The sequence below is a fragment of the Rhinichthys klamathensis genome, unplaced genomic scaffold (genome assembly GCF_029890125.1).
Source record: "Rhinichthys klamathensis goyatoka isolate OS25496 unplaced genomic scaffold, OSU_Roscu_1.1 h1tg000224l_1, whole genome shotgun sequence".
In the NCBI taxonomy this organism is placed as follows: Eukaryota; Metazoa; Chordata; class Actinopteri; order Cypriniformes; family Leuciscidae; genus Rhinichthys; species Rhinichthys klamathensis.
The window spans coordinates 217,501-245,000 of NW_026606748.1; the positions used below are offsets into that span (position 1 = coordinate 217,501).

The following is a 27,500-nucleotide window of genomic DNA, read 5'->3' on the forward strand; positions in this document are numbered from 1 at the left end:
GACACATCAGGGCAGAACGCGTCTCTCTTCAGTCTGACACTGAACACAGTCCTCAGCTCCTCTACAGCCACGAGGATCATCACTGTCACCTCCGGTTTGAGTTTAAAAGACTCTTAAAGGGGTCGTCGGAGGCCCATTCTCCACAACTGGATAAGATTCTTTAGGGTGTTCATGCAAAGTTTGTAACATACTTTGGTTAAAATTCCTCAATGGTTGTGTAAAACAACACACTCTTTACCTCCTCAAAAACAGCTCTGTTCACAGCGACCCGTTCTGGTGCATGTCTCTTTAAATGATAATGAGGTGCATGTCTCTTTAACTGATAATGAGGTGCATGTCTCTTTAAATGATAATGAGGTGCATGTCTCTTTAAATGATAATGAGGTGCATGTCTCTTTAAATGATAATGAGGTGCATGTCTCTTTAAATGATAATGAGGTGCATGTCTCTTTAAATGATAATGAGGTGCATGTCTCTTTAAATGATAATGAGGTCCATGTCTCTTTAAATGATAATGAGGTGCATGTCTCTTTAAATGATAATGAGCAACTGCTCACCCGTGGGGCATCGACACAAGACTCGTAAAGTGATGCCTTGGTGGACAGTATACAAATGGCTGAGGGCAGAAATATGCTAATACAGGAAATATGCTAATACGGGAAATATGCTAATACAGGAAATATGCTAATACAGGAAATATGCTAATACGGGACAGTCCGTCAGCGGTCGTGGGCGGAGCATGAGCAATATGACATCATAGTGTCAGGAAATCCAAACGGCCTGATTATTGAGAGTGTTTAGGCTTTTTGAGGATAAAAGGAGTGAATGGATTTTCTTCATTGTGTGGGGGTTGTGTCACACACACTGCAAACACCATATAAAAGTGAATTTTTCCATCCGATGAGCCCTTTAATATTCAGCAATATTACTGATCTGACGGCACTGACACTGTTGGAGAAACTAACCGGATCCGAGTAATGACTATGATCTTCTGTAGAGCGGAGTGTGTGTGTGTGTGTGTGTGTCGTATCTGATGAAGTTTGCATCACTGAATCTGTTATTCTCCTGTTTATTACTGTAAAGCTTGACTCTTGAAGTCACATACATGGGTTACTAATAAAGAACTTGAATTAGGTCATTAGATCAGGCTGTAATATTATATAAAACTGGCAGTTCAGAGTGAAGCGCATGTTTCCGGCAGATCCGAATCCGCCCGCCGACAGATCGCAGGTGTGACAGGTGAACTCTGGGTATTATTAATAACTAGAGCTAGCTCAACAACAAACACACAGTAGTACGGCTTCATCGCGTCACACAAACACACACTCCACCTGTGTGCACGACATTATGAAACCGCTTAAGAAGCCGTTTATTTATATTTATATCGTCACTGAATGTAAGCTAGATATAAAGTGCTCACTAGGCATGTGCCGGTATCAAATTTTCATGCTGCGATTAATTGATTGAGCTTTTATCACGGTATACGGTATTCTCACGATATTTTAATTGCTCAAGAGAAACAGATGGATTGTGGGTATAAAAAAAAAAAAAACTTGCATCACAACAATGTGATTTTCAAAACATATGGTAACTAAACAGAATTTGATTTAGTGACAACATGTTACAATGTTTACATGGTACAATGACTGGTAGGCTACTGTTTGTATTATTCAATTAAATTCTTGGATTTTTTTTTTATTATTATTATTTTTTATCCTTTATTTAACCAGGAAAAAAAAACCTGGTTAAGGATTTGATTTTAATCTTAATTCAATATTGACTCATTTGGATAAATATTAGGTAGGCCACAGTCTGCATGTTAATTTTTCTCAAGAAAAAAATATATCTCACATAATGCTGTAAACACACAGAGAGAAATTAAATATAATGCGGTTTTCATTATAATAACAATTATGTAATGACAAGTAAACATATAATAAATATGTAATATAGTGCACATATTTAGCAAAATACTCCTCGCTATTTTTTCTAGTCAACTAATGTGCTGGTCATTAAATGGCTTTCCTGAGGTAAATGTAACGTTCTGTGACATAAGTTCTGTTCTCCTGCAGTTTTATTGACCTCTTTCCGTGTTTGAAAAACACTGATTGATCGACATTATGTATGAGGCATATACCTTACGGTAAGTTGTACTGTGTCTTTTAATAAAAAGTAATAGATGATCGGTTTACTTGAACTGAGGCGCAGCGATCTGTCACAATGGACAGAACCTAAGAGCTGATTTATTTATTTTTTTGTTCATATCAAAAGTAACCAGCTCTGTCTAGTCTGTCAGTGCGTAAAGCGCCTTTCAGACAGGACGCGAAGCGCGATTTGCTATTTTGCAAATAAAAAGTTTAACTACTTTGAACTTTGACTCCGGCGTGCTTTGGTCGACGCAGCAACAAAACGTCCCCGCGCGTATTCCGCGTCCTGTCTGAAAGGCGCTTGAGTCTCAAGCTGAATGCGTGAGAGTTGGCAGCCCTGCGGGGGGTAAATCGTCGGCAGCGTTCCTCCTTCCGCCGTGCTTCTTCTCCATGTGAGGATTGTTTACATTAGACTAGAGTGCGCACTGCCGCCGCATGCACACAGTGCTTGTACATGTGGGGATTGTTTACATCAGAGTGCGCACGTGTTTTGCGCAGCATATACGCAGTGTTTAAGCGGTTGATGGAAAATAAGCTAATGCGCGTTCTAAAAGTCTAAATTCGAATCTATTATTTTTCACGGTATTTTGAAGTGCCCGCGATAACAATATCGTGCATATTCATTACCGCGATTTATCGCATTACCGAATACCGGCACATGTCTAGTGCTCATTGTGGACTATTAGACATTAACACGGTCACGATGAAGAAGCTGTTTCCAGCGGATCGCTAGTTACGGTGAGGTCTCGACGCGGCATGCATCAGTGTGGAAAACTAACGCCGGTCACCATTTGGCTAAATAACTGCATCTGCATCTTCTGAGTGTTTTAGTGCAGTTCATATAGAAACACAGAGTCGGGTTTGTGAGTGAGGCACCTCCGTCTTCATATATATACACACATTTATTTCACTATGATTGTCATCCACATAATATCATATTTATGTTTTTGGTTCTTTAAAAAGCTACTGGATGTGTTAAAGGAACACGGCCTGAGTCTCTCCGTAAGGCTGCACTCGCTGCTGTTACTCCTGACTCTGGATCAGTGAGATCGGCCTGTGTTGTTATTGCCGGAGTCTCTGAAGCTCATGTAAAGGCTCCGCCCTCTTCTGAACGGAGGCGGAGCTAAAGCTCATTTGCATCTAAAGCGACACACCCAAAAAGGGGCAAATTTTACGAGCTATAATAAATGATCTGGTATTTCCAGCTGAAAGTTCACACACACATTCTGGGGACACCATAGATTTATACTGCATCTTGTACATCATCTATATTACATCCGTAATTTAGTGGTGAAGAACGTCAGAAGCATCAGCGCCTCACCTGCACCGAAGCCCCGCCCCATTGCTGAGGCCGCCGCCCACCAGCGTCTGCAGCGACGGCAGAGCGCAGCGGCTCAGCTGCTGTCTACTGGGACCCCTGCGGCCCCCGGGCATGACCTCCAGCGTCTCCCTGCGGCCCCGTCCTCGCGTCTCCACCAGCGGCTCCCTGCGGCTCCGTCACGTCTCGGCCACTGCAGGACAAACACAAGCCAGGGGTCCGGTCAGAACTACTCAGATACAGGGTAACTGACCTGCTAACAAACGCAGCAGCTGGGCAAAACATGCTGTATCATCACATGTTAACAGACACACTGCTGTTTTTCTGTTAAAACCGTTGGACCAAAAGAGGAAGTTAAAGTGCAATGAAGCTGAAGTTATTAAGAAGAAAACAGCATTAAACTCTCCTGAAGCATGAACACAAAAACCTGCCGATCACCTTATGATGCACAGATTACCAAGACCAGACTAACAGCTAACCTACCACTACAACCAGACTAACTCATCAACTACACTAAACCAGACTAAGTCATCAACTACACTGAACCAGACTAAGTCATCAACTACACTAAACCAGACTAATTAATCAACTACACTAAACCAGACTAATTAATCAACTACACTAAACCAGACTAACTCATCAACTACACTGAACCAGACTAACTCACCAACTACACTAAACCAGACTAATTAATCAACTACACTAAACCAGACTAATTAATCAACTACACTAAACCAGACTAACTCATCAACTACACTGAACCAGACTAACTCACCAACTACACTAAACCAGACTAATCAATCAACTACACTAAACCAGACTAATTAATCAACTACACTAAACCAGACTAATTAATCAACTACACTAAACCAGACTAACTCATCAACTACACTGAACCAGACTAACTCATCAACTACACTGAACCAGACTAACTCATCAACTACACTGAACCAGACTAATTAATCAACTACACTAAACTAGACTAATTAATCAACTACACTAAACCAGACTAATTAATCAACTACACTAAACCAGACTAACTCATCAACTACACTGAACCAGACTAACTCATCAACTACACTGAACCAGACTAACTCATCAACTACACTGAACCAGACTAACTCATCAACTACACTAAACCAGACTAATTAATCAACTACACTAAACCAGACTAATTAATCAACTACACTAAACCAGACTAATTAATCAACTACACTGAACCAGACTAACTCATCAACTACACTAAACCAGACTAATTAATCAACTACACTGAACCAGACTAACTCATCAACTACACTAAACCAGACTAACACATCAACTACACTGAACCAGACTAACACATCAACTACACTGAACCAGACTAACACATCAACTACACTAAACCAGACTAACTAATCAACTACACTGAACCAGACTAACTCATCAACTACACTGAACCAGACTAACACATCAACTACACTGAACCAGACTAACTCATCAACTACACTGAACCAGACTAACTCATCAACTACACTGAACCAGACTAACACATCAACTACACTGAACCAGACTAACTCATCAACTACACTAAACCAGACTAACTCATCAACTACACTGAACCAGACTAATTAATCAACTACACTGAACCAGACTAATTAATCAACTACACTGAACCAGACTAACTCATCAACTACACTGAACCAGACTAACTCATCAACTACACTGAACCAGACTAACACATCAACTACACTGAACCAGACTAACACATCAACTACACTGAACCAGACTAACTCATCAACTACACTGAACCAGACTAACACATCAACTACACTGAACCAGACTAACTCACCAACTACACTAAACCAGACTAATTAATCAACTACACTAAACCAGACTAATTAATCAACTACACTAAACCAGACTAACTCATCAACTACACTGAACCAGACTAACTCATCAACTACACTGAACCAGACTAACTCATCAACTACACTGAACCAGACTAACTCATCAACTACACTGAACCAGACTAACACATCAACTACACTGAACCAGACTAACTCATCAACTACACTAAACCAGACTAACACATCAACTACACTAAACCAGACTAACTCATCAACTACACTAAACCAGACTAACTAATCAACTACACTAAACCAGACTAACTCATCAACTACACTGAACCAGACTAATTAATCAACTACACTAAACCAGACTAATTAATCAACTACACTGAACCAGACTAACTCATCAACTACACTGAACCAGACTAACTCATCAACTACACTGAACCAGACTAACTCATCAACTACACTGAACCAGACTAACTCATCAACTACACTGAACCAGACTAACTCATCAACTACACTGAACCAGACTAACACATCAACTACACTGAACCAGACTAACTCATCAACTACACTGAACCAGACTAACACATCAACTACACTGAACCAGACTAACACATCAACTACACTGAACCAGACTAACTCATCAACTACACTGAACCAGACTAACACATCAACTACACTAAACCAGACTAACTCATCAACTACACTAAACCAGACTAACTCATCAACTACACTGAACCAGACTAACACATCAACTACACTGAACCAGACTAACTCATGAACCAGACTAACACATCAACTACACTGAACCAGACTAACACATAAACTACACTGAACCAGACTAACTCATCAACTACACTAAACCAGACTAACTCATCAACTACACTGAACCAGACTAACACATCAACTACACTGAACCAGACTAACACATCAACTACACTGAACCAGACTAATAATGACTAAACTTACACTTGAGTTACAACCAGACTAACTCATCAACTTCACTTATAACCAGACAATCGGCTGAACCAAAGTCACCACAGACTAACAATGTCAACGAACTAAATAACACATGTACTAACTAACACACACACACATACACGCGTTAAACACAAACAGGAAATTAACAGAACCATTGGTCTGCAGCTGGTAACTGAACTATAACCCTAACTGAACTATATGAATATTGAGCTGATGTTCATTACTGTAAGTGTTGACTGAACGCATGATTAACAACATTAACATTAATGAATGATTAAAGCAGCACTTACCGCACACCAATCATGAGCGCAGACATCAGTCACCTAAACTCTGTAAAAACCACATTTGTTTCTCTCTCTCTTTCTGAATTGATGATACAGTGTAAAGTTTCTGACAGACAAATGTGGATAATTCGCGTGTGTTGTTGCAGTCGCGCTGCTTTGTATTAACGGCCTTAAAATGCAAAACAGAAAGTTGCAGAAGTTCCTCGCGCAGTTACAGACCGACGTGGCAAACCGACGCTGCGTCACATGACGCCATCAGCCCCGCGACGCGTCTCTGGTGCGCACTGCGCATGCGCCGCGCGCACACACACAGACAGTACACGCTGGGAACAGATGTAGTACTAAAACAATACAATGTTGCATTTAAATATTGTATTGCTAATTTCTATTTTGCTTTGTGAAACTGCCTTGCAAACATTCTTACTTCGGCAATGTGAGACAAATACTGTTGCTCTGACTGTTCAAAGATGTAAACATGAAGGGATTGTTGTGATGACACTGATCGGCTAATATTAGCCTGAGAAACACAGATGTACTCAAACGCAAACATCTCGGCATATGCTGCTGTTTTCGCAGATTTATTTATGCAAGTGGAAAAGGAAGAATTCTGTCCACATAAGATGCATGACGTAAAGAAACAAAACATTAATAGACAGTCCTTCATATATGAACAGTAGAACATGTACAAGTCTTTCATCATTACAGAGGGCAAACAGTGATTCACATATTCAGATAAAGTTGATATAAAGGCAAGACTGAAAAATCATTCAGATTTTGACATTTAGATGCAGTAACACGTTCCATAAAGACATTATTTACAAAAGGCTAAAGAACAGCTTGACCTGAGCACGATCAATAAAACATAAATACACACGTCTGAATAAGTTATTCCTTGTGTTTATGCAATCAGAGAGTTGCAATCACAAATCACAATGAATAACTTATTACGGACATAATAATGAGCATTTCAGAGTCTCACACAATTCTTGTTATATTGCATTATATCTCTGCTGTAAATGCAGTGGATGCTTAAAAAACCTCAATATATTAATAAATATATTGACACAAAAAATGTGATATTTACACAGATAAATCCTCAAACCCAAGAAACGTCACATGTCATACACAGCTAATGTCACACATTCACTAGAAGAGGATATTCATATTCACATTCAAGTGTATAAAATGCTCTGCACAAAAATATAAAAAAAAAATTCCATGATCTATCTTCAAAGAACCACATCCTTCAAATAGGTTCAGTAAAAGCACTTTTCTTAGTTCTGTGTTCATGAGCAGAGAAGCTTCAGACGCTGGTGTTCAGATGACGATGCTGGTGCCGCTGCGAGAGCTCTTATCCTGCAGAAGAAGAGGAGAGCGAAGATTAACAAGATCAACAACCAGCACTGAACGCCAGACGAGGATCCGGATCTGTGCAGGCGTGAGGAGTCCGAACCCAACGCAGCAGAATACAGAAAAGACTTCACTTAAACCCATCAGTTGAGTTGGTAAATGAACACGGTTGCAGTATTTGCATTGGAGCTCCATGAGCTAAACCTGATGATCATGTTCTGAGAAGATAAAGATCTTCAGTGAAAGAACAACGAGCGTCTGTGAAACAGTGAACGGGACCTATTATAACCCTTTTACACGGTGTAATATAGGTCTTAAGTGACTTCAGAATCTGTCTGAAGTTTCAGCTCAAAATACCCCACAGATCAGTTATTACATCATGCCCCTTTTTTGGTGGAAGCAATAACACACTGTTTTCGTGTGTGTGTGTGTCTTTAAATGCAAATGAGCTGCTGCTCGATGCCAAATGAGATAAACATGCAAGTGTGTACGCTCACTCAGGGGAGGAGCTATGCTAATAGGGCAGCTGTCATGGGCGGGGCTTGTTATACTGATGTCAACATGTATGCAAAACACGAACAGCTCATTTTGGGACACTGTACACACACATTTATCTTCTAACACCATGTAAAAGTGAATTCTGCATAATAGTTCCCATTTCAGATTTAAACGAGAAAGAATTCATCTTACATTTGTTTACATGTTTGATGCGATTGCAGACGTTTGGATCGACTCACGTTACATGTGTTAGTTTAGTTGTATGACGTTTAATAATGTTAATAATGTAGTTTAATAATGACGGCAGGAGAGTGACAGTTTTAAAGAAGAAAGCAGTGTTAGTGAACGCGTGAGCCGCTCAGGAGTAGTTCAGACTCTTACAGAGAAGCGATCCAGCCGCATGTTCGGCTTCTTCCCGGGCTCGTACTCGCTGTAGGTGGGAGGATGATGATCGGACCATCCGGATCCGCGAGCTCCTCGTGTTCCTCCGCGTCTGCTAGCCTCCTCGTTAGCGGAGCTCCAGGAGCCGCGGCGGGGCAGAGGAGAGTAATCATCCCGCCGGGCCGGGCCTCTGCGCTCCGCGGCCAGCAGATCGTCCCGGGATCGGGAGCGAGGGCGGGATCCTCCGGGCCGGCTCCGGCTGTCCAGCACGTCCTCCTGGCTGTAGCTGCGCGGGATTAGCGGGCGAGGGTAGCGGCGATCGTCGCGGGGTGGGGCGCCGTACACAGACGAGCCGCTGGAGTGTGATCTGGCTCCTCGGGATCCGGGCGGGAGCCTGCGTGAGGCGGGCCCGTCGTCCAGCGCAGAGAGCATGCTGGGAGGCCCGGCGGAGAAGGGCACGTGCTGCGGGACGTGATGCGCGGGGGGGGGCATGAGCTGGGGCTGTAGGAGAGGGCTGTTCACATCCATGCCGCGCACCTGACTCTCCAGGTACTCCAGCACCTGGTGGTTCCCGTGAACGCTTCCGTTGCCGTGCATGCTGGGAGGAGGCATGTGACCCGGCATCTGCATATGCGGAGGCGGCAGCGGAACCGGCGTCATGTGACCCTTCTGTGACCCTGAGGCGGGAAAACAGAGAGACTCAGAACACAAACACACAGCAAATTAGCTTAAATGAGCTTTTGAAAATCTATATTAAGTAATAAAAACACACACTGAATACATTGCCCTTATAAAGCCTACTGCATCATATTTTATGCACAGTTTCGAACGCCTCTGAACGATGAACATGATCTGATAAACCTGTTGCACTATCTTCTCCAGTCCTTCTGTCGTCTGATTAAGAGTTTAGACTCTTTTATCAAGTAAAAGTCTTTTAGTATAACTGTACAAACGTCCTTCAGCTCGTGCTTCACGTGTCTTTATGCTGTTAAACATTTACTGGTTTATATAAAGTAAACGTCAGAATAACTTTGATATTGTTAGTAATACTTCAGCTGGACTGAAGAAGGTTTACTGGATTATCCAGACATCATTTATTATAAAAATCATGAGTATCAAATATGATCATCAGGCTTTTGAGGAAGGTTTATTTGTTCATCTCTCAATCATCATTGTATTGCATTGCATTAAATGTTTTGAACTAGAGGGCTTTGATCATAAAACTAATCATTAAATATCATCTTACTAAAACATATTATTGGCAGATATAGTGTGACGAATGATATTCATATGAATTTTATGTAAGTATCTACTGTACTGTTATAAAGATCTCATTACAAGCATCAGAACAATAATGAGTTTCTCATGTATTCTCCGCTGGGACTGACCCCGACTCCGCGAGCGAGCCCTGACTGGGACTGACCCCGACTCCGCGAGCGAGCGCCTGACTGGGACCACGAGCCCTGACTGGGACTGACCCCGACTCCGCGAGCGAGCGCCTGACTGGGACTGACCCCGACTCCGCGAGCGAGCGCCTGACTGGGACTGACCCCGACTCCGCGAGCGCCTGACTGGGACCACGAGCCCTGACTGGGACTGACCCCGACTCCACGAGCGAGCGCCTGACTGGGACTGACCCCGACTCCGCGAGCGAGCGCCTGACTGGGACTGACCCCGACTCCGCGAGCGCCTGACTGGGACCACGAGCCCTGACTGGGACTGACCCCGACTCCGCGAGCGAGCGCCTGACTGGGACTGACCCCGACTCCGCGAGCGAGCGCCTGACTGGGACTGACCCCGACTCCGCGAGCGCCTGACTGGGACCACGAGCCCTGACTGGGACTGACCCCGACTCCACGAGCACCTGACTGGGACTGACCCCGACTCCACGAGCCCTGACTGGGACTGACCCCGACTCCACGAGCACCTGACTGGGACTGACCCCGACTCCATGAGCCCTGACTGGGACTGACCCCGACTCCACGAGCCCTGACTGGGACTGACCCCGAATCCGCGAACCCTGACTGGGACTGACCCCGACTCCGCGAGCCCTGACTGGGACTGACCCCGACTGCACGAGCCCTGACTGGGACTGACCCCGACTCCACGAGCACCTGACTGGGACTGACCCCGACTCCACGAGCACCTGACTGGGACTGACCCCGACTCCACGAGCACCTGACTGGGACTGACCCCGACTCCACGAGCCCTGACTGGGACTGACCCCGACTCCACGAGCACCTGACTGGGACTGACCCCGACTCCACGAGCACCTGACTGGAACTGACCCCGACTCCACGAGCCCTGACTGGGACTGACCCCGACTCCACGAGCACCTGACTGGGACTGACCCCGACTCCGCGAGCCCTGACTGGGACTGACCCCGACTCCGCGAGCCCTGACTGGGACTGACCCCGACTCCGCGAGCCCTGACTGGGACTGACCCCGACTTCACGAGCACCTGACTGGGACTGACCCCGACTCCACCAGCACCTGACTGGGACTGACCCCGACTCCACCAGCACCTGACTGGGACTGACCCCGACTCCACGAGCACCTGACTGGGACTGACCCCGAATCCACGAGCCCTGACTGGGACTGACCCCGAATCCACGAGCCCTGACTGGGACTGACCCCGACTGCACGAGCCCTGACTGGGACTGACCCCGACTCCACGAGCCCTGACTGGGACTGACCCCGACTCCACGAGCCCTGACTGGGACTGACCCCGACTCCACGAGCACCTGACTGGGACTGACCCCGACTCCACCAGCACCTGACTGGGACTGACCCCGACTCCACCAGCACCTGACTGGGACTGACCCCGACTCCACCAGCACCTGACTGGGACTGACCCCGACTCCACCAGCACCTGACTGGGACTGACCCCGACTCCACCAGCACCTGACTGGGACTGACCCCGACTCCACCAGCACCTGACTGGGACTGACCCCGACTCCACCAGCACCTGACTGGGACTGACCCCGACTCCACCAGCACCTGACTGGGACTGACCCCGACTCCACCAGCACCTGACTGGGACTGACTCCGACTCCGCGAGCACCTGACTGGGACTGACCCCGACTCCTCAAGCCCTGACTGGGACTGACCCCGACTCCACGAGCACCTGACTGGGACTGACCCCGACTCTACGAGCACCTGACTGGGACTGACCCCGACTCCGCGAGCCCTGACTGGGACTGACCCCGAATCCGCGAGCACCTGACTGGGACTGACCCCGACTCCACGAGCCCTGACTGGGACTGACCCCGACTCCACGAGGATGGACTGGGACTGACCCCGACTCCACGAGGATGGACTGGGACTGACCTGCGTACAGCATGGGGTTCATCTGGTAGCTGGAGCTGTGATTGCTCATGGGAGCATAGAGCGGCTGTCCATTCATCCACGGCGTCATGGCCTTCTGTGCCTCCTTCATCAGCCGGTGCTGCATCACGGCTGAACACAGGAACACAAACACAGCGTTAGGAGTGTGTGTGGTGTGTGAGTCTGAGGCAGGTGTGTGTGTGTGTGTGTGTACTAACCCTTCTCGGGGCAGCAGCAGGTCTGAGGGCAGCACGGGCAGCGCACGTAACAGCAGCACTTCTGCGGGCAGCACTGACAGCAACACACACACAGCAGGAGGACGAGCATCAGCACTCCGATCACGATGAAGAGCACCGTCAGCCAGTCTAACAACACACACACACACAGCAGGAGGATCAGCATCAGCCAGTCTCACACACACTGCAGATCCTGCCACTTGCAACACAAGCTGAAGGGTTCCATTCTCAGTAAACGCATCAACTGATCAAATCTAGACCTTCAATGAAATTTAAAGGAGTAGTTCACTTCACTTCACTCCTGATAATTTACTCACCCCAACGTCATCCAAGATATTCATGACTTTCTCTCTTCAGTTGAAAAGAAATTGAGGGTTTTGAGGAAAACATTCCAGGATTTTTCTCCATATAGTGACTTCAATTGGGTCCAACAGTTTCAGTGCAGCTTCAAAGTCTCTACACGATCCCAGCCGAGGAATAAGAGTCAAACAAACCAGCGGACATTTTATTAAAAAAATATATAAAAAAACAAAACATTTATATACTTTTTAACCACAAATGCTGGTCTTGCTCTAGCTTTGATGCGCCACACATTACGTAATCACGTTGAAAGGTCAAGCGTGACGTAGGCTTTGTAAACACCCAGTGTTTACAAAGCGAACGTGCAAAGACTAAGTCAAACGCCATTTACAAAACAAATAAATAAATAAAAGGTAAAACAATGATGTCGGACGATTTTGAAGTCCGGTTAGGGTTGAGGTTTTCGCCCCTTTCCTACATTTGAACCGGAACACACATGACCTTTCAACGTGATTACGTAATGTGTGTCGCATCACAGCGAGTGCAAGACCAGCATTTGTGGTTAAAAGTATATAAATGTTTATTTTTTGTTATAAAATGGCAGATGGTTTGTCTAATTAAGACTCTTATTCCTCAGCTGGGATCGTGTCGAGACTTTGAAGCTGCACTGAAATTCACATTTGGATCTTAAAGGGGTCATATAATGCCATTTTTGTACAAGCTAATATGATTCTTTAGGGTCTAAATTAAAAGTTTGTAATATACTTTAATAAAAAATTCTCATTAGTATTGTAAGAAAACACTTATTTTACCTGGTCAAAAACAGCTCTGTTTTCAGCACGCCGTTTCAGTGCATATGACTTTAAATGATAATGAGTTTTGCTCACCCCGCCCCTCTGTTCTGTGTACACCGTTTGAACACAATAACACAATAACCATAACGCGTTGTTCATTATAAACGTGGGATTATGAATTATATTGAGAACGTTGTACATAGAAAACATGCTGTAATGTACCCTGAGTGTAAACCTTAGACGCATTCATTGTGAAGTGTGCAGCTAGCGATTTGCAAAGATTAATATAAATATTAAAGATTAATAAAACGTTACACTCACTTTAGTTCTTCTGAAGGTTCAGCAGGAACACGAATAGGTTCCGATCCTTTATTCAGGTGCAGCTTCTTAGCAAAACCAGCTTTATACTGACCCTCCTTTATAAAGCAGTCCACTGAGAAATGATTCGCGCAAACACGAAAGCATTGACGTTGCTCGTGGGGAATATTCCCTTCAAAAACAGAACTCAGCCACTGCGTCTTCATCGGTTCGGATTTAGGAACATTAAAATGACTGCTGTGTTATTGCACCCAAGAACAGAACACCACAATCGCTTAGACGCCATTCTGCTCATAGACAGAGCTCCAGCATATCAACAATGACCGCGCCGATCCGCGCAGACTATGATTGACAGCTGGCTCACGAGCGAGGGCGGGTCTGTGTTGAATCGCTGCTGTCAATCAACAATCGCGGGAGGGGCGTCCGACCGTGTGACGTCACACGGTGGAACGGCTTGATTTGAGGCAGGGGAAAACATATAAGGAGATTAAAACAAAAACACTGGATGGATTTTATCATTATATGATGGTTGTGTACAGGCACTGCCAACACACATTTCAGTACAATCAACTTGTAAAAGTGCATGTACCATTATATGACCCCTTTAAACATGTTGGACCCCATTGAAGTCACTATATGGAGAAAATCCTGGAATGTTTTCCTCAAAAATCTCAATTTCTTTTCAACTGAAGAAAGAAAGACATGAATATCTTGGATGACGTGTGTGTGAGAAAGATTTTTAGGACATTTTAATTCTGAAGTGAACTACTCCATGTCGCTTTGGATAAAAGCATCTGCCAAATTATGTTATTCATCCATCACTGTCTCTATATGCTGAAATACAGTATCAGTTTGCTTCTGTTTTGAATGAATTTTAAAGGTTTTTAACATGTTGCTTATAATGAGACTCTAAGGCTTTTTCTTCTCCTGTGTTTAAATCTTGTGTTAGTAATCGGGACTTACGGTACACGATCAGCTTCATCTCTTTGTCTGAATCTCCGATTGTGTCTCCAGGCGCATCCACAGAGCAGAAATACATCCCGTTATCCCACCACATCACCTCATTGATGACCAGATCCGCCTCTGATCAACACAAACACAGAGAAAATATCTGGATTACGACTGAAATAGAAACAATAACCATTCATGGAAAATACAACAAACTGATTGGTCCGGAACAGCAGCGGTCCTAGTACTGAGCCTTGTGGTACTCCATACTGAACTTGTGATCGATATGACATCTCTTCGTTTTCTACTACAAATTGATAACGGTCAGTAGTGAAAGAAAATATTAATTTGCCTTGCCTTGCAAATGAGTTAAATGACTTCTCGAAGCTTGTGAGATTTACTTAGTTATAGAAGTTAAGTCACTAGTGTGATTACTGAAATGTTCTTTTCATGTATTCTCTAATGTCTGTATTTGATATCTGAATGCAGTAACAGTGCTCGCTCATTTAGCCCGGCTTCCAGAAATGAAATATGGACTTCTTTAACATGCGTCAATACATACATCTGCTTTTCTGGGGTACTCTGACAGCTATGGTCACAGGGGTCATTGATGTCTATAGTTTAAGGGAACATTTCGTAGTTAAAGCCTCACTTCACTGCGTTAGATTAAAGTGTCCTCTCCTTGAGAGAAAGAGTGTATTATCTTGATGTTTTGAGACGACTCTCCTGTTTATAGTTAGAGCCAGGCCAAATCCAACCTTGAAGAAGCTGTGTGTCGGTGTGTGTGTTATAGGAGATTGACTGTGTTGTTATGGACAGACCCAAATCTGCGACCTGGAAGGTCACGACGTGCCTTACTTAAGAGTCCGAGTGTCAGTCGCCTAGTCGATGGAGATATGCTTCAGTCTATCTGTATATGTGTGGAAAATGACTGTGTTTATCTATTGCTTAGCCAATCAGAACCATTCAACCTGAAGCAGGGACGTACGTAGACCTTGGTGAAGGCTATAACTGCTGATCTGTGTAACTGTAAGCGGGGCGGCCTACGAACTCCTCGTGAGTCTTGAAGCTGAACTTCTGCTGATGAAACTCCAAACTATCTTCAGTAAAACTTTTCTTCAATTTATTGTAATTCTGACTCCCGAGTCTTTATTCATCATATCTGGTTCTGTGTCTTTGACTGTAAATCCCCTTACACGTTTCTCGTATCTTCATCAACTCACTGTTCTGAATGTAGACTTTGCGGTCTCTGTACTCGGAGCCCAGCACCGCCTCGTTGGGGCCCAGTTTCTGAGCCACGGTTCGGATGGTGCGCTGCGAGTCCACGCAGTCGTTGGCTGGATCTTGCCCCATCTGAAGGGCAGACTGGTACGCTGCAGAACACACACACACACACACACACACAGGTTAGACAGCGCCGGACGGGTTCGGCTGATCTGATGGGAATGACAACAATATCTGTGGTTCAACATTACAGTAGTAGTTCACTCCAAAACATGTTTTACTGCTTCTACTCGAGATCTGCACACACGATCCACTCAATCATTCACCACTTCTTGCTCACTTTAGCGCTCACGACAGTGAAGCATCGAACGCACAGGAGCGTCTCCGCACTGAGATCATAGAGAGAGAGGACTGATGTTGAGAGATACCTGTGGAGTAATAGTCCAGAACAGGGTCTTTGCAGAAGGACTTGAACTTCCAGGTGACCAACACATTCTGAGGCTGCGCGGAGGTGGAATAATCACAGCGTAAAGTGACCGAAGCAAAGAGAGTCGTGCGCCTCTCCAACTCAGAGAGAGTGACCTGGATACTCAGAATCCCTGAAGAGAGGAAGAGAACGTCTGCTTTATACGGGACAGGTCGAGCCAGAGCAGCGTCACAGTGATAAACAGGAGAATAGCCGAACCAATGAAGCAATCAAATATGAGACACATTCAGATTCTACAGAAGGGTCATTATTCAGATCAAGTTTCGTTCTTAACCAATAGTGTCAATGCAGTCAGATCAATAATAATAATAAGTGTAACATTAATATTAATAACATTAAATGTCTTTTAAAGAGAAAGTGTGTGAGAGAGAGAGAGAGAGAGAGAGAGAGAGAGAGAGAGAGAGAGAGAGAGAGAGAGAGAGAGATAAACAGACAGAAATACACAAGCTGCCAAACCTGTAAAACTGGAAATGACACAAAGAGCAGGAAATTCTTCACTGGTTTCAAACAAAGTGAGTTTCAGTGTTAGTTAAGACAAATATTCAGCAAAATATTGGTGAAAACTTCATTTCTTTTAATCTTTTGGATTTCAAAAAACATTCATGATCACCTGAGCGCTGCGTTTAATTGTTTATTTATTTATATTTTCATTTTTATTTTCACTAGATTCCATACGTTCTTATTCCTGAGTGCTTTAAGTTGTTTTAAACATTTACATCCCGTCATTCTTTCAATGTTTGAACATTTTAATTGGATCGATGTCAACAACAGTGATCACGTGACCGAAACGGGCGAGCTCAACAGGTGAAACACAGTTACCTGTTCCTCTGACCAACCTTCACAATGTCACCGTATTATTCTGCATTGTAAATGAGCAGATGTGTGTGTGTGTGTCTCACCTGAGCTCAGGACACTCAGCAGCAGCAGAGACACGATCATCATGATGTTCTGATGAAACTCCAGTAAACGCGAACCGAAACCAGCGCGAGTGTGAATGCGATTAGAGTCACGGATCAAACACGCATTTTATACCAAAAGCCGCTTTAACTTGTAGTTGTGTTCCTCTCGGAGACCGGCTTGTGATTCCTGTGCTCTGCTCTTCCTCCCCCTCATCATCATCATCATCGCTCCACCCCAAACACAGGTGCGTCATATGCGCGTGCGCACAGGTAACACCAGCCGGCGCAACTGCCAAATAAACATTCGGAACTGCATACTACTATTACTATGTCTGCAATAAAAATATGTGGGAAATACGAGTAGTAGAGCCTATACTATATGCGGTTCCGAATTTATGAAACCTCTTCATGCAAATATTCATCGGACGAAGTTTCCTCACTGTAATGCGCCTCGAGAAGGACATGTTACTTTTGAATGTCACAGTCTGCAATGATCTGAGACAGGTTAGCAGCTCTGCTCCTTAAAATGGACAAGAAAATAAACATTACATAATGAACACTAAAATCACTTGTTTTTCCAACCGCCCAGCAGTGGATGAAGTCTCGCAGTCACAGATGCAGGAGGAGGGCTTCATTTCACTCGCAGAGGTTCGTTTATGAATCATGTTTCTGAGACTGACATGATCCCGAGAGGACCCGATCTGGGGAAGTTTAGGGAAAGGGCTTTTGCACTCGTTCACTCACTCAACACCGAGTGAAAGTATCTGAATAAATAGTATGTTAATATCAACATAATATACAAACGCTATTATATTAGCTAGTTGCTTGCTTGTTGATGGTGTCAGTATGTGTTTCCTGATCAGAGTCAGTGGAGTGGATGAAGTTCCTCGAGTCACCAGCAGATGACGTCAGAGTCTCGGTCTTGTAGGCCTATATTTTTTTTTCAACTGGAAATGTTTTGTAAATATGACAGTTAAAGGTTTTGTTGGCAGAGCGATTGCGATGAGCTGCAGTCGACCTGCAAAGGTCAAAGTTGAACTGTTCCCTCATGACGCCTGTGTTCTGCTGATGATGATGATCTAGTGGACCTTCACAGATCCAGACACTCTGACATTACACTCCTCTCATCAACAGAGAGAGAGATCACATCAGGGAAAACTGGAGAACACACACACACACACACACACACACCATCTGTCCGGCTGAGAGGCTGTGGACGCGTGTGAGATCCCCATCCTTAAGTGTGTGTGTGTGTGTTTAGGGACAAAACTGTCCCCAGTAGGAGCTGAATTAGACAAAAGCTCACTTTAATGCCACTCAGGAACATCCTCATGTGGAAATGACTCATTAATAAATAAAGTTTTTTAGCAGTAGATTCAGAGGGTTTGTGTTGTGACTGTGAGTGTGTGTCTGAGTGCGTGCATCTGTGTGAGCATTTGTGTGTGCGACTGCGAGCATCTGTGTGAGTGTGTGTGTATGTGTGAATGACTGCGTGCATGTGTGTGTGAGTGAGTGAGTGTGTGTGTGTGTGTGTGAATGAGTGCATGCATCTGTGTGAGTGAGTGAGTGTGTGTGTGTGTGTGAGTGAATGAGTGCGTGCATCTGTGAGTGGGTGGGTGTGTGTGTGTGTGTGTGTGTGTGAATGAGTGCGTGAGTGAGAGTGAGTGTGTGTGTGTGAGTGTGGGTGGGTGGGTGTGAGTGTGTGTGTGAGAGAGTGAGTGCGTGAGTGAGTGTGTGTGTGTGTGTGTGAGTGTGGGTGGGTGGGTGTGTGTGTGTGTGTGTGTGTGTGTGTGTGTGTGTGAGTGAGAGTGAGTGTGTGTGTGTGTGATTTGTGTGTGAGTGTAATGTTTCCATCTCTAAACTGATGTGTTTGAGAGTGTCATTATTGTCTTAACAATGAACAAAGAGCCTCATGACACACACTTACACCGACACAAACAAACAAACACACACACACACACCACATCGTGTGTAAGAGTCGTAATGCTGCAGCAATAATGTGACGCAACAGAAACAGAACAAAACACTGAATAAAATGAGTGTTAGGAGAAGTGTTGGTCAAGTTTTTACTGAAAGTCATTGATGATGTAAAACATAATGTGAGTCTGCGTACAGCTAATAAACACATTTAGGCATAAGACAGTAAACATATGAAAACATACAAAATGTAAACAAAGTTGCATAAAAATGATCTTCAATGTAATTATATTAACGATTTTCTCAAGTATTAGGATAAAATAATTTTTAGTTTGATACAACTAACTTACAGCACATATTTCAAAGATAAAGAATAGTAGAGTAATGCAGGTGAACAGAGCCGTCAGTCTGAGAGTCCCTGGCAGCATCTGATGAGGTCATCAGCCGGTGACGCCAGCATCTGATGAGGTCATCAGCCGGTGACGTCACAGCCGACACCGGACCCTTCGGAGAACAATAGCTCTCGCTGAAGGAACCGGCTGTGTCCGCTGCACATTACACTGTGACGTCGAGGGAATCCTGAACTATTGCTCCATTCAGAAACACACACTCCTCCTCAGGGTTGGGTCCTGTTCGCATTTTACCGGTCCCTGAAATCCGATGCCGGTACCCAACGGTACCTTTTTTCTGTACTTTAGGCATGTTTACGTCAATAACTGTAAAGAAACTAAGTCATTTATAGAAGTGTTCTTGACATTATTCCAGAGCTGCCTTGGTCTCTGTCTGCCATTGTCTGTGATGCTTGAATATTAATAAAAGTAATAAAACATTTCTAAGAAATGTTTGGTTTTCCACAAATTGTTTGTTGTGAATTTTCTAGTGATCAAATGAAGACATAAACATTAATTTAATTGATCTTTTATATGAGATTCAACTTTTGTGTCAAACAACATGCGGCACAACTGAGCTTTATACTGTTAAAATTACAATATAGAAGAAAAAGTGATTATTCCTTAAAACATTTTTTTTTGATAATTGATTATTATTAGTGTTAGCATTATTATTAAATTGAGATATCTAAATTTTACTGTACAACAGTAATATGTTATCAAGTTGAAGCAAACTTTTATTTTGACGGGTTGTGGTGAAGACCTTTGAGTTTCCGTGTGTTAATGATATAGCGATAGTTTTTCTTAAAAGAAACTGTAAAATGCTGATGAACTTCAGTGAGTCTCAGAGCGGCTCTGGAAGTGAAGTTCATGCATTGACGTTGTCCTGTAGCGAGACTGCCGAGGCTGAAGAGCCCCGCGAGCGGCACGCGTGCTTCAGTGTGTGTGGTAGATTAAACTGCGCATGAAAGCGATTGATTTAATGTGAATCGGTACTCGGTAGTACTGACGTAACTCGGTCTGTGCCATTAAAAGTACCGAGTTCGGTACCCAACCCTACTACTCTTACTGTTTCTGCTTTAGAAGGATATGGTCAAACTAGTATGAGTAGATTACTAGCAGGCTATGCGGTTCAGAAATCAGTATATATAATCCAGACGTGAGCTTCAATGAACTCATTACAGTCATTACATTAAAGTCTTATCTCACATGATGAGTTTAGGTGATAAATCTGCAGAACCACAGAAATCAAATGACTTCCTGTAATCTTGTTCTCTGTGTCTTTAAACAGTTTTGCTCAGCTTTACATGAAAGTCAGTATCATCCCCTAAAGTACACACAATATTACATTTCTTAATGTGAAAATCGCTTAATACTGATAGAAAACGCGAGTATAACAAGATCTGCAATGATATTAATATCTTGTGCAAGAACAACACAACATGTGTTAGCAAACAGCAGTTATGAATGTGTTTACTGATACATTTTGTCAGAATGTAGCAAAGTAACATTCCATTCATACAGAGCTTTCTGAGATTATGAACATATGTGAAGTAAACAATATGATAACCTCATATATAACGTTCAGCAACACTTCATGTAAACATCATCATTTCACTGTGTGGCAAATGTTTTTTTATCCAACACTCTTGCACTTGAACGGTCAGGAAGAGTCTCGTCCAGTGAGTGTCCGTGTACCTCAGGAATGAACTCTGTATATTCTCTCCATGACAGCTATGACCCATTTTAGGGGAAGTTATTCAGACGAGCCTGTAAAACATATTTCAGACCCACAAACCTCGGTTCCACAGGCTGGTTCTCCGCGGCAGTGTTTTGTCCTCGTGTGTGTGAGTGTGTGAGGGCATCAGACCTCGAGCGTGTGTCTGGTCAGCAGTGTGTTCTGGTCAGAGAGAGAGGACAGAGAGTGAGCGAACGAGCCGGTTCAGCTGGTCAGTTAGAGCGGGTTAGTCTCGTCTAGAGTGAGTCGCAGGTCAAGCGCTGTCAGTGATTATTCTGGAAATATTAGGACCAGACATGTATGTTACATTACTCAGAAAAAGAAATACAAAATATAAATCAAAACATGAAATGCTACATGATTCTCCAAGTTGCACTCAATAAGATTTCCATCTGTATTTATGCACACAAATGGAGCTTCTGCGGGTCTGATCGCCTACATTTTACTCTTGGATCTCATTTAATGAAGATGAGAAGTTTGATGTTAGACGCAGTAAAACGCTACAGCTGCGTCTGTGTTTGTAAAAGCAAGAATAGATGTCAGAGAAAGCCTCGTACAGTGGAAGTGAGACGAGGCGTAACTGTGTTTCTACAAACTGAAGGACGAGAGGGGATGATCTCTGACACACACACCGACTCTAAAAACACCACCTGTACTGTCTTTCATCAGGATTGTCTTAATTTTTGTTTTACACATTTGATCAATGTCATACCTTGACCTTTTTTATTTCTTTTTCAACATTTCTTAGTGCTTTGAGGGACCGTTTCTATCATTAGTTGTGTTAGAGTTTATAGCTGTGATCCAAACACATTGTGGGGAGGAATTAAGCAGCAAGCAGGCAGAGATATGATTGATTTTTTTGACATTCTTGTTACCTGTGTACAGGTTATTTTCTGTTGTCAAATCGAGGTACAAATCGAACCGTGATCGAAAGACCTAGGTCGGAATCAAACTGCGCACTTTGTTCATCAAAAAATGTCTACAAGAGATATGAATGAAATAAATGGTAAGGATGATGACTGGCAAGAGGAAATCTTATAGAGTGCTTCTCTGGTGAATGGATTTACTATGTTCTGGATTATCTCTTTTAATGACTGTTTTCAAGGAGTTTTTCCAATAATGTTACCAATTGTGTTAGGACTACATACTTCAAATCCCTGAAAACTTTTTCAAAAGCCTTTCTAAGGCATTGGATTCTGTGGAACCTTGGTGCTTTTCTTTCACTGCACCATCACATGCGTTTCCATGCGAGACAAACGCAGGTCCACAGATCCGAGGGTTTTATTCCCCTCTCAGTGGGACATTAGTCACACATAGTCCTACAGGGAACTCAGTCACACAGAGTCCTACGGGTAACTCAGTCACACAGAGTCCTACGGGTAACTCAGTCACACAGAGTCCTACGGGTAACTCAGTCACACAGAGTCCTACGGGTAACTCAGTCACACAGAGTCCTACGGGTAACTCAGTCACACAGAGTCCTACGGGTAACTCAGTCACACAGAGTCCTACGGGTAACTCAGTCACACAGAGTCCTACAGGTAACTCAGTCACACAGAGTCCTACGGGTAACTCAGTCACACAGAGTCCTACAGGTAACTCAGTCACACAGAGTCCTACAGGTAACTCAGTCACACAGAGTCCTACAGGTAACTCAGTCACACAGAGTCCTACAGGTAACTCAGTCACACAAAGTCCTACAGGGAACTCAGTCACACAGAGTCCTACAGGTAACTCAGTCACACAGAGTCCTACAGGTAACTCAGTCACACAGAGTCCTACAGGTAACTCAGTCACACAGAGTCCTACAGGTAACTCAGTCACACAGAGTCCTACAGGTAACTCAGTCACACAGAGTCCTACAGGTAACTCAGTCACACAGAGTCCTACGGGTAACTCAGTCACACAGAGTCCTACGGGTAACTCAGTCACACAGAGTCCTACGGGTAACTCAGTCACACAGAGTCCTACGGGTAACTCAGTCACACAGAGTCCTACGGGTAACTCAGTCACACAGAGTCCTACAGGTAACTCAGTCACACAGAGTCCTACAGGTAACTCAGTCACACAGAGTCCTACAGGTAACTCAGTCACACAGAGTCCTACAGGTAACTCAGTCACACAAAGTCCTACAGGGAACTCAGTCACACAGAGTCCTACAGGTAACTCAGTCACACAGAGTCCTATAGGTAACTCAGTCACACAGAGTCCTACGGGTAACTCAGTCACACAGAGTCCTACAGGTAACTCAGTCACACAGAGTCCTACGGGTAACTCAGTCACACAGAGTCCTACGGGTAACTCAGTCACACAGAGTCCTACGGGTAACTCAGTCACACAGAGTCCTACGGGCAACTCAGTCACACAGAGTCCTACAGGTAACTCAGTCACACAGAGTCCTACGGGCAACTCAGTCACACAGAGTCCAACAGGTAACTCAGTCACACAGAGTCCTACAGGTAACTCAGTCACACAGAGTCCTACGGGCAACTCAGTCACACAGAGTCCAACAGGTAACTCAGTCACACAGAGTCCTACAGGTAACTCAGTCACACAGAGTCCTACAGGTAACTCAGTCACACAGAGTCCTACAGGTAACTCAGTCACACAGAGTCCTACAGGTAACTCAGTCACACAGAGTCCTACAGGTAACTCAGTCACACAGAGTCCTACAGGTAACTCAGTCACACAGAGTCCTACAGGTAACTCAGTCACACAGAGTCCTACAGGTAACTCAGTCACACAGAGTCCTACAGGTAACTCAGTCACACAGAGTCCTACAGGTAACTCAGTCACACAGAGTCCTACAGGTAACTCAGTCGCAGAGTCCTATAGGTAACTCAGTCACACATAGTCCTACAGGTAACTCAGTCACACATAGTCCTACAGGTAACTCAGTCACACAGAGTCCTACAGGTAACTCAGTCACACAGAGTCCTACAGGTAACTCAGTCACACATAGTCCTACAGGTAACTCAGTCACACAGAGTCCTACAGGTAACTCAGTCACACAGAGTCCTACAGGTAACTCAGTCACACAGAGTCCTACAGGTAACTCAGTCACACAGAGTCCTACAGGTAACTCAGTCACACAGAGTCCTACAGGTAACTCACCACTCTCCTTTGCCCGTGACCGGAGCGTTGTTGTCCGGTCTCGGCTCCTCGGGAACGCTCCAGCTCCAGCTCCTTCTCTGCGTAGGGAGGCAGAGATTCACTATCCTCTGCCGGTCGCTGGCGAGGGGACTGGTTGCTCGAGGACCTGCTGTGGAGACGCTCACTGGTTTTCTTGATGCTGTTTTTGGAAGGTGTTTCCGAGTCCTCTTCAGTACGGCCTGCCTTTGAAGAGACACTCTTCCCAGCTTTAGCTTTACGTTCCAATAAACTGTTGAGAAGGGCATCATCGTAGTCTCGTCTGCTCCCGGTACTGCTGGAATCTCTCTGATCCCGTGGATCCCGTTGGGGTTGATCATTGTCCCGCCTTATCCCAGGCAGTGGCGGAGGGCTGGGCAGGCGTCTCGCTGGACTGGCCTTTGGAGAGTAACGTTTGGAAGAATAAAATGGGTACCGATCCCGCTCAAGCTCCCGTTCTCGCTCTCTCTCCCTCTCGCGCTCCCGTTCTCGCTCTCTTTCCCTCTCGCGCTCTCGTTTGTGTGTTCTGTAGTCATCCTCCCGGTTTCCAAGCTCTCCGTGACGTCCTCGCTGCATATATGTCATCGCAAACTCCTCGAGCTCATCCAGAGATCCGGTCCGTCCGTGATCCAGGAAAGCCTTTCTCTGCAGGTGCTCGGAGCGAGGGTTCCACCTGGAAAGAATGATTTATGAATTCAAAACTGTCAAAACTATTAAACTAATCGGTGTGTATTCAGACTAGTGAAGAGAGGAATCTACTACACCTCATCCTTCCATTACCTGCGGTTGTCATCTGGCACCTGATTTCTATGCTGTGGCTGTCGTGTGTATCGTCCCTCATGAATGGGAGATAAATCTGTGGTCCGGAGGTCAGTGGGGTCATCAAGATCAGGGATGACTGGCAGAGCCTTTTTTTGTACTTGTCGATAGGTTTGATGGAAGTCCGTTTCTGCATCATGTAATGAACTCAGCTCGGACATACTGCAGGCTGCAGATAAGCAGAAATCAGCAAAGGCATCAACCTCTTTTTATTCTGTGTAAATTCTTACCACAATTATTTGACATTAGGATATTTGAAATAGTTCTTGTAACTCTTATCCTCATTTTATTCCAGGAACATTAAGCAGATTTTACAGTACTTAATGAAAGAATGTTAAAAAAGTGAAGAACGAAGGGTTAAAGACCACAAGGAATGCAGAGACAAACATGCAGCTCTTCAGGCAGGAAAAAAGAGAAGAGGAGACAGGAGATGGTCTCATCCTATGAGGAGTGCGTGCGTGCAGTGGATCAACCACAGTGAAATGCGCAGTGGGATCATGCCCAGTGAGTGTGTGCAGTGGATCAGGTGCTGTGGATCATGCAGTGGCTCGCGTGCAGTAGATTGCTTGCAGTGATTTTGCTTGCAGTGGACTGCGTGCAGTGGATGGCGTGCAGTGAAATGCGCAGTGGATTGCGTGCAGTGGTCATGTGGCATTTGGAATGGTGTTCGTCTCTTACAGTCTCGGCTGCTGCTAAGCGTCTGTGACGGGTTGAACTGAGCGAGCTGCTTCTCCACGAACTGCAGCACCTTCAGAGAGCTCTGATCTGACGCAGACTGCAGATGGAAACCACTCCGCACTACAGAAGATACATCATGTGTGTGTGTTGTAAGAATATTGTTTTTGGTAACTCGGGGAAACAGACTCAGGCCATTTTAAAACAGTCCTGTCCTGTTTTCTGATGAGAAACAATTTTTTTGCAAGCAAAATATAAACCACAAATATATTTTATACCATAGCAGATTTTTTTAGTGGCCCATTCTTTTGTGGGCTTATAGAATCCTGCTCCTTGTGAGAGAATATGTGGACTAATATTGAATGTTAAATCATAATATTATTTCAGAGGTTCGTATGTTAATATATTACTTAAATAGAGGTGAAAGTAAACAGATTTTGCCCCAATAAAGGGCTTGAGCTTGTGACTCGATCTGAGCTCCAAGAACCGTCTGAATTTGCCTAAACTGAGCGAGGAGGAGCAGGAATGCAATTGAAAGAGTGAGAGTAAGCAGCACATTTAATATTTGCTTACTCTAGCATTTTGATCAGTTGAATTACTAAATAACATTTATAACTTTATTTGACCTGCATGTATTTAATATGACACATTGTGGTGCATTTGCTCTCAAGTGCAATCTCTATTATCGCAGTAGCAGTGTGAAGGGAATGCATGAGTCTGTTGCAGCTGTATCACTGTAAACTTGAAATGTTTGGATTTCAGAAGGGTGTTCGGTTCATTTTGAGTTATTGAAACGTCCCAGATTCTAAAATCTCTTCTGTGGTAAAGCTCTGAAATACTGCTGTGGTCAGAACTATTTAATAACGTGTCAGTAAATCATGCTGTGGTTTGGAGCGTCTAACACTGTCACAACAGACTTTTACCAGCAGCTCAGTTTTCACCAGTGAACATGTTTACTCTAGTGCTCACCTGCCGAGCCGTTGTGCTCCAGCGATGGTGCGGTGGACAGGTGTGGGTCGATGGACAGGTGTGGGTCGATGAGGGAGGGTGGGGCGATGGGCACCATGGTGGGCATCCCAGCTATGTAGTATGGAGGGAACATGGGCACTGGTGTGGGCACTGCTGTCTTGATCCCCTTCCCTGCTTCATACACTATTGGAGAGAAAGACCAAAGTCAGGTAGCATGGCAACCCAGCTATTTGAAAGAGTTAATTTACCCAGTTCATATGCAATGCAATACTAGTAAGCAAAATATGCTATGGCGTAAACTTATCTTCTGTGGTCTGTTTTCTCTTTCAATTCAACTACTCTAATGGAGGAGAAAATGTTTAAAGAGAGTTCTGACATGTTTTTTTACAGTATCATTGAGTACTGAAGTACTGAGGTTTGTCAAGTGGTGCTCATTACACAGTCAAATGATGTCCAGCTCCCCTCTCTGGACTAATGGGTGGAGCTTGACCTAATTAGGTTTAGGAATAGAGTGTAGCTAGACGTCAGGCTCCACCCATC

At 44.4% G+C, this 27,500-nt stretch overlaps 3 protein-coding genes across 6 annotated transcripts in view; all 3 read right to left on the reverse strand.

The window, feature by feature from the left end:
• tmem39a (transmembrane protein 39A) overlaps positions 1 to 6,817 on the reverse strand; it is an 18,834-nt gene extending 12,017 nt beyond the window's left edge. The window contains exons 1-2 of the mRNA XM_056264821.1: positions 6,569 to 6,817; positions 3,469 to 3,658 (exon numbers count right to left, since the gene is read on the reverse strand). Coding sequence (XP_056120796.1) covers positions 3,469 to 3,581 — 113 coding nt within the window. The 5' untranslated portion in view covers positions 3,582 to 3,658; positions 6,569 to 6,817. The remainder of the gene's footprint in view (positions 1 to 3,468; positions 3,659 to 6,568) is intronic.
• A 296-nt stretch (positions 6,818 to 7,113) lies between these two features.
• ildr1a (immunoglobulin-like domain containing receptor 1a) lies at positions 7,114 to 17,545 on the reverse strand. The gene is made up of 8 exons (XM_056264827.1): positions 17,325 to 17,545; positions 16,367 to 16,537; positions 15,938 to 16,087; positions 14,730 to 14,849; positions 12,337 to 12,483; positions 12,122 to 12,250; positions 8,792 to 9,468; positions 7,114 to 7,918 (listed from the first exon to the last, which is right to left on the reverse strand). Exons 1-8 carry the CDS (start codon positions 17,365 to 17,367, stop codon positions 7,880 to 7,882), a joined length of 1,476 nt encoding a protein of 491 aa, XP_056120802.1. The 5' UTR covers positions 17,368 to 17,545; the 3' UTR covers positions 7,114 to 7,879.
• A 3,908-nt stretch (positions 17,546 to 21,453) lies between these two features.
• Positions 21,454 to 27,500, reverse strand: part of LOC130099216 (immunoglobulin-like domain-containing receptor 2) — a 32,936-nt gene continuing 26,889 nt past the window's right edge. For 2 of the 4 annotated variants that reach the window (XM_056264824.1, XM_056264822.1), the window contains 6 exons: positions 26,961 to 27,143; positions 25,995 to 26,114; positions 25,278 to 25,485; positions 24,483 to 25,170; positions 22,244 to 22,347; positions 21,482 to 21,530 (listed from right to left, as the gene is read on the reverse strand). In XM_056264824.1, coding sequence (XP_056120799.1) covers positions 22,255 to 22,347; positions 24,483 to 25,170; positions 25,278 to 25,485; positions 25,995 to 26,114; positions 26,961 to 27,143 — 1,292 coding nt within the window. In that variant the 3' untranslated portion in view covers positions 21,482 to 21,530; positions 22,244 to 22,254. Of the gene's footprint in view, positions 21,531 to 22,243; positions 22,348 to 24,482; positions 25,171 to 25,277; positions 25,486 to 25,994; positions 26,115 to 26,960; positions 27,144 to 27,500 lie in introns of all 4 variants that reach the window. The other 2 variants (XM_056264823.1, XM_056264825.1) reach the window with 2 other exon arrangements.

Bases quoted from the DNA above. Each gene is read 5' to 3' on its own strand.
- ildr1a (XM_056264827.1), bottom strand. From the start codon at position 17,367: ATGATGATCGTGTCTCTGCTGCTGCTGAGTGTCCTGAGCTCAG. The intron at 14,850-15,937 runs GTGAGTTGATGA...TGTGTTGATCAG, and splicing joins CAAAGTCTACATTCAGAACA to AGGCGGATCTGGTCATCAAT. The intron at 7,919-8,791 runs GTAAGAGTCTGA...CTTCTTCTGCAG, and splicing joins TGCGGCTGGATCGCTTCTCT to GATAAGAGCTCTCGCAGCGG.